The sequence below is a fragment of the Sceloporus undulatus genome, chromosome 1 (genome assembly GCF_019175285.1).
Source record: "Sceloporus undulatus isolate JIND9_A2432 ecotype Alabama chromosome 1, SceUnd_v1.1, whole genome shotgun sequence".
Classification (NCBI taxonomy): domain Eukaryota; kingdom Metazoa; phylum Chordata; class Lepidosauria; order Squamata; family Phrynosomatidae; genus Sceloporus; species Sceloporus undulatus.
Window position 1 is genome coordinate 165,860,451 of NC_056522.1, and position 18,906 is coordinate 165,879,356.

The 18,906-nt window shown below is 39.6% G+C and overlaps 1 protein-coding gene across 12 annotated transcripts in view; it reads right to left on the minus strand.

Moving 5' to 3' along the window:
* The window catches only part of LRRFIP1 (LRR binding FLII interacting protein 1), a 119,371-nt gene that overhangs the window by 60,213 nt on the left and 40,252 nt on the right, over window positions 1-18,906 (minus strand). For 9 of the 12 annotated variants that reach the window (XM_042446769.1, XM_042446708.1, XM_042446727.1 and 6 more), the window contains exons 2-3: window positions 7,832-7,918; window positions 948-965 (exon numbers count right to left, since the gene is read on the minus strand). In XM_042446769.1, the coding sequence (XP_042302703.1) occupies window positions 948-965; window positions 7,832-7,918 (105 nt within the window). The remainder of the gene's footprint in view (window positions 1-947; window positions 966-7,831; window positions 7,919-18,906) is intronic. The other 3 variants (XM_042446776.1, XM_042446759.1, XM_042446752.1) reach the window with 1 other exon arrangement.

Here is an 18,906-nt window from a genome sequence, read left to right on the forward strand (position 1 = left end):
TCATTATCCGAATTTTCTGTGACTTATGAGACAAAGTGCAAAGCAGAAAGTTTCAGTCTTATAATTATCTTAATGTTATAATTATGAATTCTGATGACTTAAAAAAAACATCAATAGAGAATGGTTGAACTCAGCAAACCAATCAGAATTTTCAAGTGTGCTCTTTCTATACTGCAGTTTCTCCATATGTTAAGGGACAGTAACTGTTCAGTGTCTGCAGTGTATTACAGTCTGTTTAATTTCTATGCAATGCTATTCTAGTATAGGACAAGACAATTTCAGCCACACAAGATATAGTGTTGTTGTTATAAACAAATGCAGTTGCAATTTGTAACTGCTCATTCTACAAGGTGTTTTCTTTTACCTGATGACTTGATGGAAAAAGTTACTCTTTGGACTATGCCACTCAGGTGTAACAGAATGTCAAGTAATGCATTCTGTAAGCATTAAGCTGGTGTTGTTCTGTAGTATATACTACTTAAGTATTTGAAGTAAGGTGTATCTAGATGGCCTGTTCTTATGCATACATAAGATCACACCCATACATCACACAAGAGATTTTTCCAATCCCCATGCCATGCTTGTATATTCAGTGGCAGATCAGAGACTTGCAAAATTTGCACAAGCAATGTGATAACAAAAAATGCAACTAATGCAGACAAATCTTAAGCTGTTGATTCCTCCATGTGGGATCCTTCACTTGATTTCTGGTTTAGTATTATAACAGTAAATCAACTGTGGGACAAGCTGCTATTAGAACAGGTCATAAGAGGATCAACATCACAGTTCTAATTAAGGCATTAACAGAAATCAAAAAGCCTTAAATATATATTTCAAAAAACAAAAACAAAAGATATTTAGGATGGTTAATTTCTCAAGTGCTATCAAGACTCTTCATACAAGAGAAAATGTGCATGCAATCACACAAGAGGTTCAGCAAACCCTACCTTTTGGACCTGATAGATCTATAGGGACAGGGGAAGGAAAAGAAGAAATAAAGGAGAAACGTATGAGGAAAAGAGAAGAGTTTACAGCAGGTACAGTAAAACAAAGGACTCTGTTCCAATGTACCAGTAAACCACATTGAAAGGTCAGCGGTGTATCCTTAAAGGCTAACAAAACCTGCTATAGTCCATGAAAACAATGCTGCAATTAAATCTGTTAGTCTTTATGGTGCCACTGGATGCTTGGCTGATTTTGCTCCAACATCACCCCCCCAAAAAAAGAGAGAGAGAAAGAAATTGTTACCTTAAGAGGCAAAGGAAAATTCCAGGGAACCCTTTATCTTGTACAGAGATCATTGTAGAATGAGTCTTGAATGTATTAAGAGCCAAGCAGAGGATCCAGCAATGTTACACATCCCTTGAAATTCTTTAGGCTAGTAATTTAGGCTGGGACAGATCTGCATAGGTATAGCTATCAGCTGTGCAGATCTGTTAGTGCATGTTGAAGCTTTAGCAGCACAACCATACACCATTTCCTATCTGCACAACATTTCCTATCCTGTCTGCACTACAATTAATCAGTGTGGCTACTGTTAATGATTGTTAAATCATACCCCAAATTCAAATTAAATGAAAAAGCACAACCATAAATAAATAAATAAATAAATAAAGATTAGTGAAGCCTGGTGTACTTTATCTTGCTGTATTGTTCACACAATACAAGATAAAGCAGGCATTCATACTATACCAAACTCTTTACAACATTTCTAAATATATTTCTGATGTATTACACATGACTATGGAGACTAAACTGGAAACCTACTTGTTAAAAGCACGATTTGTTTCTGTTAAGAATTTTATCATATGGGGTGGGGAGGAAAAGAGAGAAAAGCAACCCTACCATTTCTTAATAAACCACACTAAATGATACAACAGGCATTTTGCCAGGCTAAGAAGCTCCTCTAGTTACACACAATTATGTCCAAAGCATACCATCCATACCTCTGTGTAAAACCTACTGTTGCCTATATTTATCAGGCTACATAATCACATTTTAAGCCTTTCTACTTTAGATAGCTAACAGTAAGATCAGAAATTCAAGCATTTCTTTGTGGAAAATTACTTCAGTAGCAAAGGTATTGTACTAGAAGGAGCAAACGTTTAAGCAAAGTGCTCTGGACAGTCTACAAGCTATACCTCCCATTCAAAGCAGTACGAACGTTGAGGCTGAACCAACAAATCCCTGTTAAAAAATCAGAGTGGTGTTCATCATTCAAGACACAAACCAGACCTGTTTAGTTTTAAACAGTTAGGACATCTCTGTTTATGATGAAACATAATGTGGGCCAGATAACTAGAAATGTTGGAGACAACTGTAGCTCTTTAGTAGGTCCCTCCCTCCTTCCACTTTCCTAGCAACTTCCACCAGCTTATTCACTGGGTGGTGAACCTGTGGATGATGAAGCAAAAAGTTGCTTGAGATGAGAGGGATGAAATTAATATAACCCAGCAGTGGCATTTCTAGGGTTTGTGTCACCCAGTGTGGTCAGTCATGGTGTGGGGCAGCACTTCCGGCACACACGGGAGCATGTGTACAAAACCAGAATTTCCCTATGCGCCCCCAGGGAGCACCTGTGTGCTCCCAGGAAAGGCTGAGGAGGAGCCCCAGGGACCGACCAGGTGTCACACGTGCTTCTGGGGTGTCACCCGCTGTGGTCCGCACCCCCTGCACCCCGTACACACCCCCAGTGATGTTACTATAGCCCAAATGGGTATCCTGTGGCACCAGCCACGGCTTCAGGGAGAGCGGATCTTTGTATATGGCAACAACTGGGTCAGAGGTAGTGCTCAGTACTCTTGCACAGGCTGTTTTTATCACCTGCCTGGTTGAGAGTCAGTTTACAGAGGGCAAATTTGTAGAAGGAGACAAAAGCAGGATTCAAGGCTAGAGAACTCTCCAGGGACATGCCAACTTAGCAAATCCTACATCTTTTGCAACCACCTACCCTGTTTAGAAGGATATATTTATACCCATGTGACAAAAATTATACGCGTAAGCCTATCTTATTTTAGATTTCTTCACATAATCAAGTGGTTGCAGACATTTCAGATGAGTTGTGGGCCCCAGCTGAAAGTAGCCCAGGTTTAGGAACTCATTATTCTGATACAAAATAATATATCAATAATTTAAGACGTTCATTCAGGTTTTATTCAACCCCATCAAAAGGAAATTGCAGCTTTACTAAATCCAATTCTGTTACTTGACATGTACAGTCAACATTTTCCTTCTTTAACTAGCTGTGGAATCAAAAACTTGCTTTTAAAACTCTTGCACAATCCTAATACAAAACACAAATTGTCACTGAAGGGAGAGAGAGAGAGAAACCAACAACTTCTAGGACTTTTCTCAGAATGAGATGTAAATAATGTCCTGAAAATTTCAGGCAGGTAGATTGATATTCTCTTCCAAGTCTCTCCCGTCTTCTACATAAATCACTGCTCAAAAAGATCCTATTTTACACTGCCATAACTGGGCCATCATATTATAATGACACAGCTTGAAGATACCCAGAGAAAAGACAACCTTGCTTGCTACGTCCCATTTTTTGTATCAGCATCACAATTGTATCTGCACATTCTGCCTTCCACATGAGAGGTTTCCTGCGGTCTTCATATATTCAAATCATACTCTAATATAGTTACAAAACTACCACCTTTATCTATAAATAAAATACAACTTAAAGTAGGATACATTAGGAAAGGGCAACAGAAATAAAGTTAATACCTCTTGATCTGAGAGATGAATATAAATACTTTATCCTTTAAAAAAAAAAAAGAAGCGTGTCCAGTAGCAAGATAATTCTCATTTTTCCTTAGAGAAACAGCACACACCTTCTAATAGATTAGTTTTCTCTGTGACCTCAAAGACAGCAGGTAACTAGTGAAGAGCAGATGCTTTGAAGCATGCAGGCTTTTGCTGCCTCAGCTAACAGGGAGGGATTTTCTTCAGAGCATTACTATTTCCCTTCCATTTCAGATTAGTGACCTTTGAAAAATGACCTGTAGCTTTAACCCATTATAACAAAAAGATTTAAAATCTTGTCATGTCACTGTAAAGGTGGACATAGCAAGCACGCCTTACCGCATCTTAAAGGCAATAGTGTTAAAACAGTATGACTATTCCAGATTTAATTTCCTGAAACACATCTAACGGACACATCTTTAAAACTAAGTTTTAGTGAATAATCTCTCATGCTGTGTTTACAGGATTATTTAAACAAGTGTAATCAAGATATGCAGCCTTAGTAACACATATGAGAAGCAAAGCTTTTTTATTTTTAACATAAATCCAACTTCTCATTCCAATTACAGTTGACACAGTGAATCAATTGCTGAATGGTAAATTAATAGTGATATAAATCCCATTGATTTAGGCCACTGATGTTATGAAGTGGCAGGGAGAGAGTACAATACCGTAGAAATGAAAAAGAAGTAATTAGAGGACTTGAGACAGATCTGTGAGCTGAAACTGTATCAAAGCTATCAGCGCTGTACTGTATTTGGACACAGTTTCAGTTGTTGATCACAGGTAATCAGGACATTATGGGAAACCTATGATACTGTCCAGTGCAGGTCAATCATTTACTCCAAGGTATTTAAAGTATACCATTAAGGCTTTATGATGTGGATAGTGTTTTCCTCAAAACAGTTGATGAACAGTGCAACTAAAGTCATCTTAGTTGCTCAAATAGAAATTAGATTATTAAAGGCTTTGAATTTGCAAAACCATGCATTCTGGGAATACTAAGGAGATTTTCTAACATTCTTTTAATCAATATTTGTCTAAGGGGGTCTTGTCACTGAGTAGTCACTTGTGAATCCCTCAGCAGTTTTTGGGTGTGTATTTAATTAGTAGCATAATCTACTGTATAAAATTAAAATGTTGCTCTGACTCTTGCTAGGAGGCATTAAGCATTCATCTGATAGGAGACAGAATGGTGAAAATGATTATGGGAACAAATCAACAATGAGGAAAGTTATGATACGGCCAGGTTCCCTCCCAAAAAAAATCAAGTAAGGGGAGACATGATAGAGGTGTATAAATTATCCATGGTGAGGAATAAGATAGGGGAAGCTTCTCTCTCGTTCTCGCTCTCTCACACACACACATCTAACTAGAACACCAAGGCTAAATGGTGGAAGATGCAGGATGGGTAAAAGGAAGTCCTTCCTCACAAATGCACAGTTAAACTGTGAAAGTCACTGCCATAGGGCACAGAAATGATTGCCAATTTGGATGGATTCAAAAGGGGATTGGGGAAATTCATGAAAGTTAGAGATGTCAATGGGCATCTGTAGTTCTGGGGGAAAGGCAGGATAGAAATAAAATCAATCATGAGCACTTCAATGCACTATGGAATAAGCAGAAACAGTTTTATAAGGTTAAAAATGGGTAGGAAGAGCACCAATCACAGCAGCAATGTGCCCTTTTATACTACCTAATCTGTGTCCGTGTGCATATGAGCCTGCAAGTTGCCTGTTGACTTACAGTGACCGCATCAATTTCACGGGATTTTTATAGGCAAGGAATATTCAAGATATAGTTTTGCTACTTCCTTCCTCTGAAATATAATCTACAGCACTGGATATTCCTTGATGATCTCCCATCCAAGTGGGCTGGCACTGAATTATTCCCAAAATCAAATCAGACCTGGATATTTAGGCCAATTCTAACACTATTATTCCACTTTCACTGCCACAGCAACATCATATGGAATCCTGGGATTAGTAGATGAGGGCCTTTCCAATCCTCAGCCAGAGAATTCTACTCTGATGCCTCTGACTAAACTACAAACTGCAGGAGGATATTTGTTTGTTTGTTTGTTTGTTTTGTTTATATGCCACCTTTTTCCCAGGGCAGGGCCCAAGGCGGCTTCCATAACACATTAAAAACATTTACAAAAAAGTCTAAATAGATTTTTAAAAACACGAGATCAAAACACTATAAAACTGATTTTAAAACATACAAAAGTTAAAGACAGATAAAACATAAATCTATATTAAAAACCTTCCCCGCTGAAGCATTAAAACATTTGCTTAAATAAAAATGTTTTTGCTTGCCAGCCAAATGAGAGCAGGGAGGGGGCCAGCCCAGCCTTCCATGGAAAGGTATTCCAAAGAGAGGGAGCAGCCACCGAGAAAGCCCTCTCTCATGTCCTCACCAAGCAACTCTGTGATGGTGGCAGGACTGAGAGAAAGCCTTCCCCTGATGATCTTAAAACTCTGGTAAGTTTATATGGGGAGACACGGCTTTTCAAACAGTCTGTTCTATGGTTTTTCAAACAGGGCTGCATAAGATGCATTCATGGTAGTTAAGGTGGAATCATAATGCTATAAATGGATAGTGTCAAAGAATCCATGGTTTCTAGTCTAAACTGTCTGAAACCCTGAATAGACCATTTTTCTTTCAGGCACAGAAATATACTACATCTTCTAAATGTGTGATTTGGGTCTATAAAAGGATAACTGGGTCAATAATCCTAGTGTCATTTCTATGAACTGACACAACAGTTGAAGAACCCAGCTGGCTACTTTAGAAATAGTTATATTATGACTGAGTTCTGACCAAATTAAGACAAAATGTTCTTTTAAACTAAACAGTTTATTTGTGAATCTCTGCCTGTTAAATTTCTATTTTCCAACTGTGGGTATAGTAATCTTAGAAATAGTAAGACTTCACTTTTTTTTAGTCATTGTACATTTGGATTTTACCATAATTATTATTTTGTATCAGTTAAGATTAATCCTGATTGGAGGGTGGGGAATCGATGTTTTGTCTATTCTCCTTTTGTTTCCATATGGCTCAGTGAAACTGATAATACATTGGAATACACAGAACACTGAAAACAGGTTCTGAATGTAGAAAGTAGGAAGCTGTTAGAGACCTGAAGTGCTCTTGTAACAAAATCATACACTTACATTATAAATATGATGGGCATCTTCACAGCAAGGGCCAGGATATTTATTTACTATGGTTTGTTGGTAATGCTGTTTAGGAAATCCTATTACTCATGACTGACACAGCAGGCGGATATAAATACTCTCCCAGACATGTAAACCTCCTGGCTAAGCCAACAAAGGACTATTCTACTTTAATAGAAGCAACTGTTGTAGCAGAAAAGCTCTTCAACACACCAGTTATACTTTCTATTTGTGACTGAAGCCTACAAAGAGGTTGCTTTCCAAATATTGCTCACTGATCAAATACCAAGATGCAGATAAAAATAGTCAGTGCTCTTGTAAACCACTGTCAGCATCAAATCAGACATCAGTGCTAGTGTTGTGCATAGGCTTGACACATGTTCTTCTAGTTTTCATTCCCCAAGGAAGCATGCAGGTTTTGACCATTCCTTCATCCAACTGAGAAAGCGTAATATAAACCAAGGGAGTAATAGTTCTCTGGTGGTCAAAGAGGAAGATGTAGAACAATTCCACTTCTAGGTGGAGAACACTGCTTAGAATTTCCTTTCACTGACAAGTGATTGAGAATCAAAACAAGAAGTAGAAATTGCATTCCCTGAAGAGTCACATTCACCACTCTGTATACATTTTGTTAGCTTCATAATATTATAAGAGGCAATAATCAATGTATACGTTTTAATTCTGGTCTCATCCTGTTCTATGCTATATTACTACAATGAGAGGTTAAGTTACAACATTGCCACACACTTCATTGCTTTCAGATCTTTGAAGAGAATTCTTGCAACCATCAGTAATAAAGGGTCATGGAAGACCATTTCTGCACTTTAGTTACAAATGCAAAATAATTTTTGGACTCAAAACACGAAGGACAATGGAAGCACACAATTAAGCATCCTTTAACATACTTCCTTTTGTTGCCTCTCAAGTTCCTTCATCCGGATTTCTCGTGCTTCAGCTCGTGCTGCACGTTTTGCTGCAAGTCTTGCTTCAGCCTGTGAAAAGAAGAAATAATGCTAAATTTCATCCAGTTTAAAACTGCAGTCATATCAAAAATTAACCTACAAACCAGTTCAGCATATTTCAGAACTTGGAAACAACAAGTTACATGTAATTAGTTCTGGAAATCTTTTTCAGTAACGGACTGGGTAACTGCCTTGTGCTGCCTCTATCTGAATGTGGTGCAACTAACTAGTGAGGAGCGCAAAAGTCAGCAAGATAAAAGGAGGGTAGGAGGAAAGATAAGAAACACATTGAAAGCACAGAAAACACAAGCCTAGGCATATTGTGTTATTTGGATTTTTTTTTTAAATTAAAACCTTAGCCTGCCTTCTCTACCTTCCTCTATTCCAACCAAAACCGGCACAGCAGGTTGCCTTACCAGGCTGGCTGCATCAAACAATGGCACAGGGCATGCACTGAACTGGCTGGGTTAGCATGAACTATAAGAGTGTGTGCGGGGTGATGTTGGCGTTTTTTGCATGCCTTGAAGGTCCATCTAATTTGGAATAATAATCTGTGAGAAAGTGAGATGGTGAAGAAAGAGGGATGGAGTGAGTGAATGCTTCTGCACACCTACCTGAAGTAGCTGTGTGCACTGCATATGGCAGACATATTGTCTGATGTGCTGTACTTGTGAGAGTGAGGGAAGAAGTGTCCAGGCAGGGTAGCCTACTCAGAATTATGACTATCAGAAACGTGGGATAGAGAGCATTGGCCTGTATTTTTCAGTGGTGTTAGTAGTGACCGTAATAATAATATGTAACAGTAACAATCTAGCAAGTTAACATGTAATGACTTTTTGGATGATCAAAGTAACAAATTCTTTTGAAAAGGTGCAGTCTAATTAATTAATTAATTTAATTAATTTGTTTTATTTATATACCGCTATTCCAAAGATCATAGCGGTGAACAGCAAGTAAGCTAATTAGTAAGTAAGCTAATTTGCCCCCAACAGTCTGGGTACTCATTTTAGCTCCCTCCTCGGAAGGATGCAAGCCTGAGTCGAGCTTGGGCCCTTTTGCTGGTCTTGAACTCGCAACCTTGTGGTTTCGAGTGAATGGCTGCAGTACAGGCATTTAACCACTGCACCACCAGGGCTCCTAAGTCTAAGTTCTGGTTAGTCACATATTTCATATCATAAGAGAACAAGCAGTACTAAATATCCAGATGGCATGCTCACACTAGCCATCATTTTAAAGGTATTTAAACGTAACCGATTAGTAATTTCAAAACAGCATAATTTAATATTTTTTCTATCAAAGACAGGGTGAGCAGTGAATGCAAACTTTTTCTTTAAATTGCTTCAGTGGTACATCAGCAGCATTTCCCCCCTCTTTCTTTCTTCTCCATATTTAACATTTATGGTCACAAAACTCAGGCAGAATTGGAAAATTCTTATTACACCCACTGCGTGAAAAGTTTGCAGCTGCCACCACTACAGACCAGGTACGACAGATGGGCCACATAAGTAACATTACTTTAGAGTTGCTGTGCTGGGGGACCCTAAGGCAAACCTATCATGGGGTTTTCTTGGCAAGATTTGATTGAAAGGGTCTTTGCCTTTGCCTTACTCTGAGGCTGAGAGAGTATGAGTTGCCCAAGGTCACCCAGTGGGTCTGAATCCCCACTTAGCCATGGAATCACCAGTCATAGTCCAATGCTCAACCCAGTATATCACACTGGCTTTCTACTTTAGATTAGGAGGAGGCAATTTCAGTTGATCTGGGGGCCAATTTTCTGCCGCTAATAATTAAAAGAAGGAGAGAGGAATTCAGATGTGACCTACAACAGGGACGTAGCCAGGATTTTGGGAAGGGGGGGTCCAGACTAAGTGCCACCATTATAATAGGGCTTGGGTGCGGCGGCGCGGCAGCACGCACCATTCATTTTATCTAATGGAAGGGGGGGTCCGGATCCCAAGAACCCCTCCCTTGGCTACGTCCCTGCCTGCAATGCACTTCTGGTTTTGAAAAAGGAGCCTTACTTGATGCTTAACAGTATATGGGGAGGGAGGGAGTTAATTTATTTAAAGGTTTCCAGGACAGACAATTCAGCCTTACAGTGGTACCCCGGGTTACGAAATTAATTCGTTCCGCCGCCGCTTTCGTAACTCGGAATACTTCGCAAGCCGAAAAACCCATTGGCGCTAATGGGGAAAAGCCGCGATTTCGTGTGAAATAGCGCCGAAAAGCACCAAAAAATTTTTCGTAACCCGAAAAAACCTTCGTAACCCGGAACAGTTTTTTTAATTGGATTTTTTTCGTAACCCGGAAATTTCGTAAGGCGGCGCATTCGTATCCCGGGGTACCACTGTATTTTACAGAGGAAGGTCTGGGGGAATCTGGACATGGGCAAGGTCTGCAAAAACAGCCTTGGGGCTCATCTCTCTCTCTCTCTCTCACACACACACACACACACACACATTTGTGCACCCTTGCATGAGACATTTGGCTCTGGAGACACCACATAAATTAGCCTACTATCTGGCCAATATAAGCACCATTGCATTCTTTTTCTGCCCTCTCATTTACTGAGGTTTTTATTTGAAATGTAAACAAGAGAAACAAATTAGTACAGGCAATTATAATTTTAAAGTGGAATTACCACCCTTAATCCATCTAAGTAGTCCTTTATACAACTTGAAAACTCTTTTGCACCTAGTAGAAACTAACTCATTAATTTTCCATAATGTTTCTTGTCTGAAACTGTGAACCAAAAGCATTTCCATCATGCCTTGAAACAGTTTTTACTCCCTTTCCAACCTTCCAACTTTCTAGAGAATTAAAAAAGTGTGGTCATTACCTTGTGACATTTTAGTGCTCCTAATAAAAAGTATCATGTTACTGTTGCTTTCGGATTTTTTTTAAAGTAACTTACCAGCCTGGCTACCTATAATTATGTCTTGGAGGTACGTGACAGAGTTTATTCCTTCTGAACACACCTGGGGAACTGGTGACTATAAAACATATTGATATTTTCACCTGTGCCTTACATAAATTGACTGAGTAAAAAGGAGGAAGAGGCCAACATGAAAAACAGGTTTCTGCCTGCAACTACATCTATAAATAAATGCACTGATTCCACTCTCTCAGCATCCATGTGACAAAAATAGATCACACACGAATATGCTACAAGTTTCCAGTCTAAGCCTTCTGTGCGCACCATAGGAATTTATCAACTGTTTTGGAACGTCTACATGCATTTTTTGTACCAAAATAGGATTGTGCCCTTACATGCTAAATAAAGTGTCATACTCAAAACCTTTCACTTTTAATACTAAACCCAACTCTTGCCAACACCTTAATAAAATGTCACTTCTATTGTTATCATTTAATAAGTTTATATTTTAATCATGAACATGGGGTAGAATCTTAACCCCCGCAAGAATAATTTGAGTGTGTGTGTGTTGAGCACACCTTCAAATAATATGGCAAACCTGGAACCATCCAAACTCCTATATAATGCAGCCCCCACAGGTATTATCAATCAGAAATGGACTACATGATCATGTATTAAGAAACATTAAGACAACAATTGTTGTGGAGCTTCCCGAGAATAACAAAGGCTGTCTGCAATCTCCCTAAAGCTCACCTAGCAGAAGGGCACTTCTAAGTACACATTGGGTACTTACACTGGAGTTAATATTTAAGGATGCTTGAATGACAATGAATGGTAGAAATGATTTACCCTCCTCTGTAAGTACGGGCAAGTAAGCAAAATTAACAACCTGTTTGCCAATGTTGAATGCTCCCCTTTCCACCTTAGAAATAGTTCCAAGGTTCCCAATTTTAACCTCAGTGTCATATTATTTACATTAACATTATCTTTAGCCAAGTAGTATAAGCCATGAATTGGCCTGTGCAAGAAGGGCTGGTTGAAACTCTTACCAATCTATGACACAAATAAAGGTTAATCAGAGGCTGAAGTGAGGGGGAACCCCCAAGATAAATCACTGTTTCTCATTTACAATACAGTCCTTGTTGAGAATACCAGTGTACAACACCGAACAAGGGGATAAGTTATCTTAAACGCATGCTAGAGTGCATTCATTCATTCACTGCCTCCCTTTTTCTTCAAGGCAGCTTACAACTAGCATAGCTAAAATTCACAGCATATAAATGTTAAAAATGTAATCAAACTATCAAAAAATTAAAACCAGTTAAAAACACAAACCATAAGCTAGTAAAAAGAGAACAACAAATAGACAGTCCAGCATATTATGCAAGACCTGTTCTCCTTAAGCAATCAGTCCTCAAAGTCCTACCGAAACAAACTGGTTTTCATCTGCCTGTGGAACGAATGCAAGGAGAGTCCCAATCTAATCATTCTGGGGTGGGAGTTGCAGAGTCTGGGAGCAGACACTGAGAAGGCCCTCTCCCGTTTCCACCATATGTACCTGTTGAGGGTGATGGGACAGAGAGAAAGCCCTCCACTGGCAGGTTCAAGTGAGAGAATATGGTCCTTGAGATCACCTCAACCATATAGGGCTTTACAGATCATAAACAGCACTTTGAATTTTGCACAGAAACAGGTTGGCAGCTAATGAAGCTATTGCAACAAGAGAGTTGTATATTCCTTGTAGCCAGCCCTGTTTAAGTATCTGGCAGCAGCTCTTTGGACCAGCTGGTCATTTCTGAACTCTTCAGAAGCAGCCTCATGAAGTTATTGTAATAATCCAAACAGTATGTAACTAAGACATGCGTCACTGTTGCCAGATTTTACATCTCTAGGAACAGGCACAGCTGATGCACAAGTCTTTAACTGTGCAAATGCATTCCTGGACACCGCTGACATGTATCTTTTAAATAGGTTACGACACACAACACAACATCTTTAGCTTTACTCTAATTTTTATATTAATAGTACGTGGTCTACACCATGATCCCAGTTTTGCAGTGAGAATGGAGCTTCTCCATCTTCTGCTTCCAATTATGTAATCTATCTGTTTTCTATATTGGCCACATATCAAAAATTAGAGTAAAGCTAAAGAAGAACACTAAACCAACCACTATGCTGAAAAACAACCTGTGGAACATCCTCACAGAATTTAAAGATAATTGAAGAATGTGCTTACAATGAACAAATTGTTGGCCTTGCAGAAATCGTCACTCTCACTTCGTGACCTACGCCAAATTTTCCAACTATCTTTTGACTCTGCTCTGGTTCCTAATATTGCGCTGCAATTGCCTATGATTAAGAAAAAGTCCTGTTCTTGTTTGATCAATTTTTTTCCTAGACTCAGGCAGACTTCAATTTCTTTTTCTTTTGCCTCTATGGTTGTTGCACAGTTTTGGATTATGGTTACATTGACAGGTTTTCCCTGAATTCTTAATGACATGATTCGTTCAGACTTTGCGTCATATTCTTTGACTACTTTTGCTATATCTCTCCTCGCTATAAATGCCACCCCATTTCTTCTTTGATTTTTACAACCTGAGTAAAAAACTGTGAAATTTATTTGACTCAAAATTTCCCATTCCTGTCCATTTTTCGCTCACTCATCCCATGTATTATAATATTTACGTGTTCCATTTCTTGTTTTACTATGTCTAGCTTCCCTTGATTACTTCTTCTATTCCATGTTCCTATAATTTGTGTGGTGCAGCTTCAGACTTTCCTTTTGCATATGAACATGTCTACAGCTTGATTTCCTTTCGATTTGTTGTTAACTCTGTTGTTAACCGCATCACTCCTCATAACTGCCCTTTGGTTTTGTTGTGTGCATCCTGTACCTAAGTCCTGTTTCATTTTCCATTGTCTCATTGCAGGGTTTCTATGGTGAAAGATTTTCAAGAGGCGACTGACCACTGCCTCCCTCTGCACAGTATGAACAAGTGCTAGCTATGGTGCCACTGCCATTGTCTCTGCCCTAGTACGTCCATCAAATGTTGTGCTGGACTAAAAGAAATAAGCATTAGGAGAACATCCCCCTGCCAAAGTCCAAAGACGTTCCAGTATTTTGCCCAAGAATGGAATATTGGAAACTGTCCAATATGGTGGGATCTGCGAAAAAGATTTACAGAAATGATTTAATAACTGCCTCCTTTAGCTATGCTAGGGCTCTGTCTTATTTTAGCAAAGCACTGACCACTTCAGGCCTGCTACAACACAAATAACCATGACTTGCTTTGTTTTGTGTTTGTCATTTCATGTCTACCACCCCAATTACCGTTCCTATGGTGTGAATATGTTAGTTTTACTGCACCTCCGTGGAGCTCTACTTTTTCCACTACTGTACTTTGTTAAAAGATGGAGAGCATTTTCGGTGCTCTCATTACTGGTTAAGGATCAGGTAACTCATTCTGATCATTATGTTTGTGTTTATGGGCTTCTAAATATAAAAGCAATGGTTTCCAACAAAACCTTTTCCAGTTCTTGCAGGGCTACTTTCAAAATTGTTTTCAAAGGGTATCTGGCTTTCTAAAAATGTTTTCAAATAAACCAAACTCCCTGCACAGCTGTGAATGAAGAGACTTAATTCAGGCTCCTTCTGTGCTTAATAGGAAACAGCCATAATTTTTTTGTCTTCATTTTTTGTTCTTTTTTAAATGTGCTGCACACATGAGCACCTGCACAACAATCCTGCCATCAGGCAAAAATTGTAACTAACAACAAAGCATTAATTATACACTTTTAAAATATTAAAAGTATTTGCATAAATATACCTCACCCAAGTTCCTCACCAAACAGTTTTGGAGATACTGTATTAAAGGGTATGATTTCCTGGTAGTAAAAACAAACACACATTTAAAATTAAAAAATAAAAGTAAAATGCTCATTAAAATCATAGTTATTTAATTCATTGGAAGAACATTTAAAAAAAAAAACCTTGAAATTATGGTATATGGAATCCATAGAGAGCGGGGGAAAAAACAGGCAAGATATGAAATAGTTCTTCCGTAAGGTATTGTGAATACATAAAGCAATTCAACTCTGTAAAAAAATATAGGAAAGCCTTTCTATTTGATGAAGATCTCCAAATGCACTGAACATTAAAAGAGGTAGAGTACCTTAAAGAAAAGCTTTATTCTCTCTAAGGGAATTCTATAGCCAAAGGATATCACTACATGAACTACAATTTATCCTCCAGGCACAGACAAGGTATAAATTACAGAGACAAATCAATTCAGCCAAACCATGAAAAGAAATCAGAAGATCCTAACACTACTGACTGGTTCATTCTCCTAAACTTACTCACAGATCATATGGATACAAACACACACACACACGGGGATATCAAAATAAAGTCCCATTAAACACAATGACATAGTAAAATGGTGTCCTGTATATAAAATGGCAAAATCAAGGTTTGCTTTTGGAATTCCTTTTTAAAAAAACATTTTCAAGCTGTGGATGGTTGAATCTGTGGATAAAAATGCTGTGGGTATGGAGGGCCAACTGTAGATGTGCACCGATGCCCACACACACACACACACTCCTTAAAGAGTGATGCTGTCAAAATAGGAATGCTTGTCTCCTGTGAAGAGGGGGGAATGAGATCTCTCCCTCCTCCAATGGTTGATAAGAGTTTACTGTCCACTCTGGTCTCATTTCCCAGATATGAAGTGAGTAGAGGTTGGGGGCAGGCATGGTGAGTTTGAGTCTTACTCTGAAACTCTGACCTTCATCATGTCAACTGGATCACAGACTGTGGGTCCTGAAAAGGGTTGCTGCTCTTTGCCCAGCCGCATGGCCAGCACTGATTCACCCCTTTGCTCAGGCAACCCTCCAGTGGGAGAGTCCACATGCCTGCACAAAGGGAGCCCTGATTTTAGAACAACCCCAGGGCCTCAACCCCAATAGTCCAGCCTTACCTACTCATCAGTCCTTCCAGAGTTTACAGAGTTTGAACTCAGACCTAGCAAATCAAGAGCAACGTTTCTCTACCCTGGCAAGTCCTTCCAAGTATCTCTCAACATTTGCAAATATAAACCAAAAAATACATTGTTTAGAAAAATAATTGGTTTTTTTTAAAGGTAATGAAACAGGAGAGTAGATTAGGAGACTTGAATGCCCACGGAAACATTTCACATGCTAAACTGACATACCATCCATTGTTCGGCCTTTTGAATTATACTTCTCTTTACGCAGCATGCATCTGGCTGTTCCCAAACTGGTTTCTCCTAAATATTTTGGTAAGGTGGAACAACTCTTGTTAAGGCAAATAATCCTACAGCTAGAGCTTTGCAGATTGTCCTGGAGGAATATATCTCAAGGATTCCTCTAAGGTTGAGAGCACTCAACTTATCCAAGGTCTCCCAGCTGAGTTTTGAACCCTGGTCTCCGAAAGTGCTAATCCAGCATGCAAACCACTACACCATGCTGGGTGCCAAAACAGGTCAAGGAACTGAACAAGAGTATAATTGTAGGAGGGAGATGGGATGCAAAAAATATTTTGTTTTCTCAGTTAAGGGGTGCACACTTGAGCTCACCTCTAAAACCAAAATAAGCAGGCGCAGAGGATGAGAATGCCAGCTGAGGGATTTTAGGAGTAGTAGTAAAAGAACAAGTAACCTTCCCATGCTCTGTCAGAAAGCAGCATGTACAAGCTGACCTCCAGTCTCTGAACTGACAATAGAGAGTGAGGCATAAACAATGAAAGGAGGGGAATTAATATCACAGGTCCACCATCAGATGCACTGCAACATAACATCTGATTGTTCTTTGTGGTGATCCTACCATTTATCATTTCTCCTGGTGTTCCCTTGCCCTTTCACCAGCTGCCTTCAGAATCTCTCCTCCTTTTGTCATTTCTGCTGTCAGGACCTTTACAAGATACAACTCACAAGACTACTAGGGTTGAAGTTCTCCTGAGCTACCTTTGGCACTTATACTCCAATATTTCATCCAATAGTGACCAAACTGTAGGCAGTTACAAAAAAGAAACAAAGATTACTTGGTTACTTACAGTTCCGTGGTGTTCTGTACTTATGTTTGACTCCTCACCATCACCAAACTGTTACTATCATCTATTCAATTCCATATATATATATAGGTATCTCTTACTATACTTTCGCCTCAGCTCATGAGACAGGTCTGTTTCAGCTGTTTTTTCCAACCTAAACTCCCTAAATCTCAGTCTCTTCTTCATCCTCACTCTCCCCACATTTTTCCAAACCATTTACCTCCCACTCTTGTTCTCTCAGCCAATCCCCATCCATGTGCACATATACACTCCCTTACTAATCATCCCACACTTGTCAATCACTCCACACCCACACACCTCTGGGATTACTTCCCTTCCCGAGTTACTCTGTAGAAAGACAGAGACCCACCTGCAAGGGAGGTTACTACCGCCACAGTTTAAAGTGCTGAGATAACTGCTCCCAGGGAGCATCATTATCTTTCTCAATCCTCACTCTCTTTCTCTCTCACACACAAATGCATGTGACTATTTGGGCAAAATGAGAAAGGGAGTATGCTTTGACTGGCTGTAGGTGCTTGAATACCTTGAACCCAGGGATTGGAATGTCTTGCTGCATTCATCTTTCTCAACAGGCTGAAAAGGGGATTAAGTGAGCTGCGACACACACAAAAAACTTCACTCCTCTCACTGCTACTGTAGGAATTGTACCAATTCCTTTTTGGAGCCCAAAAATCCCCAAAGGCCAGGCCAGGGCAATCCAAGCTTGGGCAACCTCCCTGACTCAAGAAGAGGGGTTCCCTTGCCTGGGACAAATGCTATAAGCCAAATAAAGAGGGTCACACAAGGAAACAGGTATACTGTATGTGTATGTATCAATTGCTGCATCAGGAGGCACAGTTTCCTAAATGGAGATGTGGCTGTTTACCTGCACTGCAATTTTGTTTTCAATGGCAAGCAATTCAGATGCATACCCTTACTCTGGATGCAAAGAAGAAATTTAGGCTTGACTTGCTATGTACACAGTAAAATGGTTAATATCTGTTAAAGACTAGTCAGGGAGTCTTCTGTAACACAAAGGCATCACCAAGATTGATCGCTGAAAAGATCCATTTATCTTTCAAGCCTTACAAGTGAATCCAGACACAGAGAAAAAATATTTACAACTCAGACGTCTGCATGCACTGTTCAAACACACATCAAATAGGGAGCCACAACAACATATTTGCAATGTAATCAAGCTGCAAAAAACATCAAGGAAATGACACAAATATACAGTATTTTACAAGACAGAAAAGCCGAGGACTGGGCCTCTGGACTAATAGAATCATAGAGTTGGAAGAGACCACAAGCGCCATCCAGTCCAACCCCCTGCCATACATTCAGGTACTGTTTGTATGGGTGCCATTCAAGTTCTAGATCCAAAATCCACATAAAAGAAAAAACAAAACAAAAACAGCTCTAAAACGAAACAAAGAACCCAAGCACTAAAATGAAACAGGTACCAGTGGGGAAAACACCTTTATTAAACATCCAGAGCTTCCCGTCCAGCCTTCAACCTGTTCACCCTCAAGAAAGATTAACTTGTCTCTCCTTGAAATCCTCCTCCTTTTGTCAAAGACAGAGCCTGCTTTGCTGAGAGTTCAGCTTGTGGGAGTGGCAGCAAGGACCAGGAAAGCATTCTGCCATGTGCCAGCTGCGAGAATTACCTTTGCTCTTCTTTGTGCTACTATGCCTTTCTTCCTCACCCTCGTAAAGGATCTGGAACACAACATAAACCCTGTCACAAAATTCCCACTCCCTACATTTAAATCTGTAATGAGTACTTCCTCCTAGCCTCCCAACCTTACCTTTAGCAGAATCTAGGTTGGGACACAGAGGGAGGTGATAAGTTATGGCACAGCGCCTGCTGGGAGCTGCTGTTCCTGACTCAGCAGGCAAGCATCTGGCTGAGAAGGTGAACAAACACACCAGCGACCTGGGTTTCCTCCTTCTAGGAGCACAAAGTACAAACTTCACTGCAATCCTTGGTATTTCTAGTCCTAGCAGGCAAAAATAATGGTCAGTTTCATCACAGCCTCCTCCTCGGTCCCTGTGAGCAAGTCATACAGAAAAGAA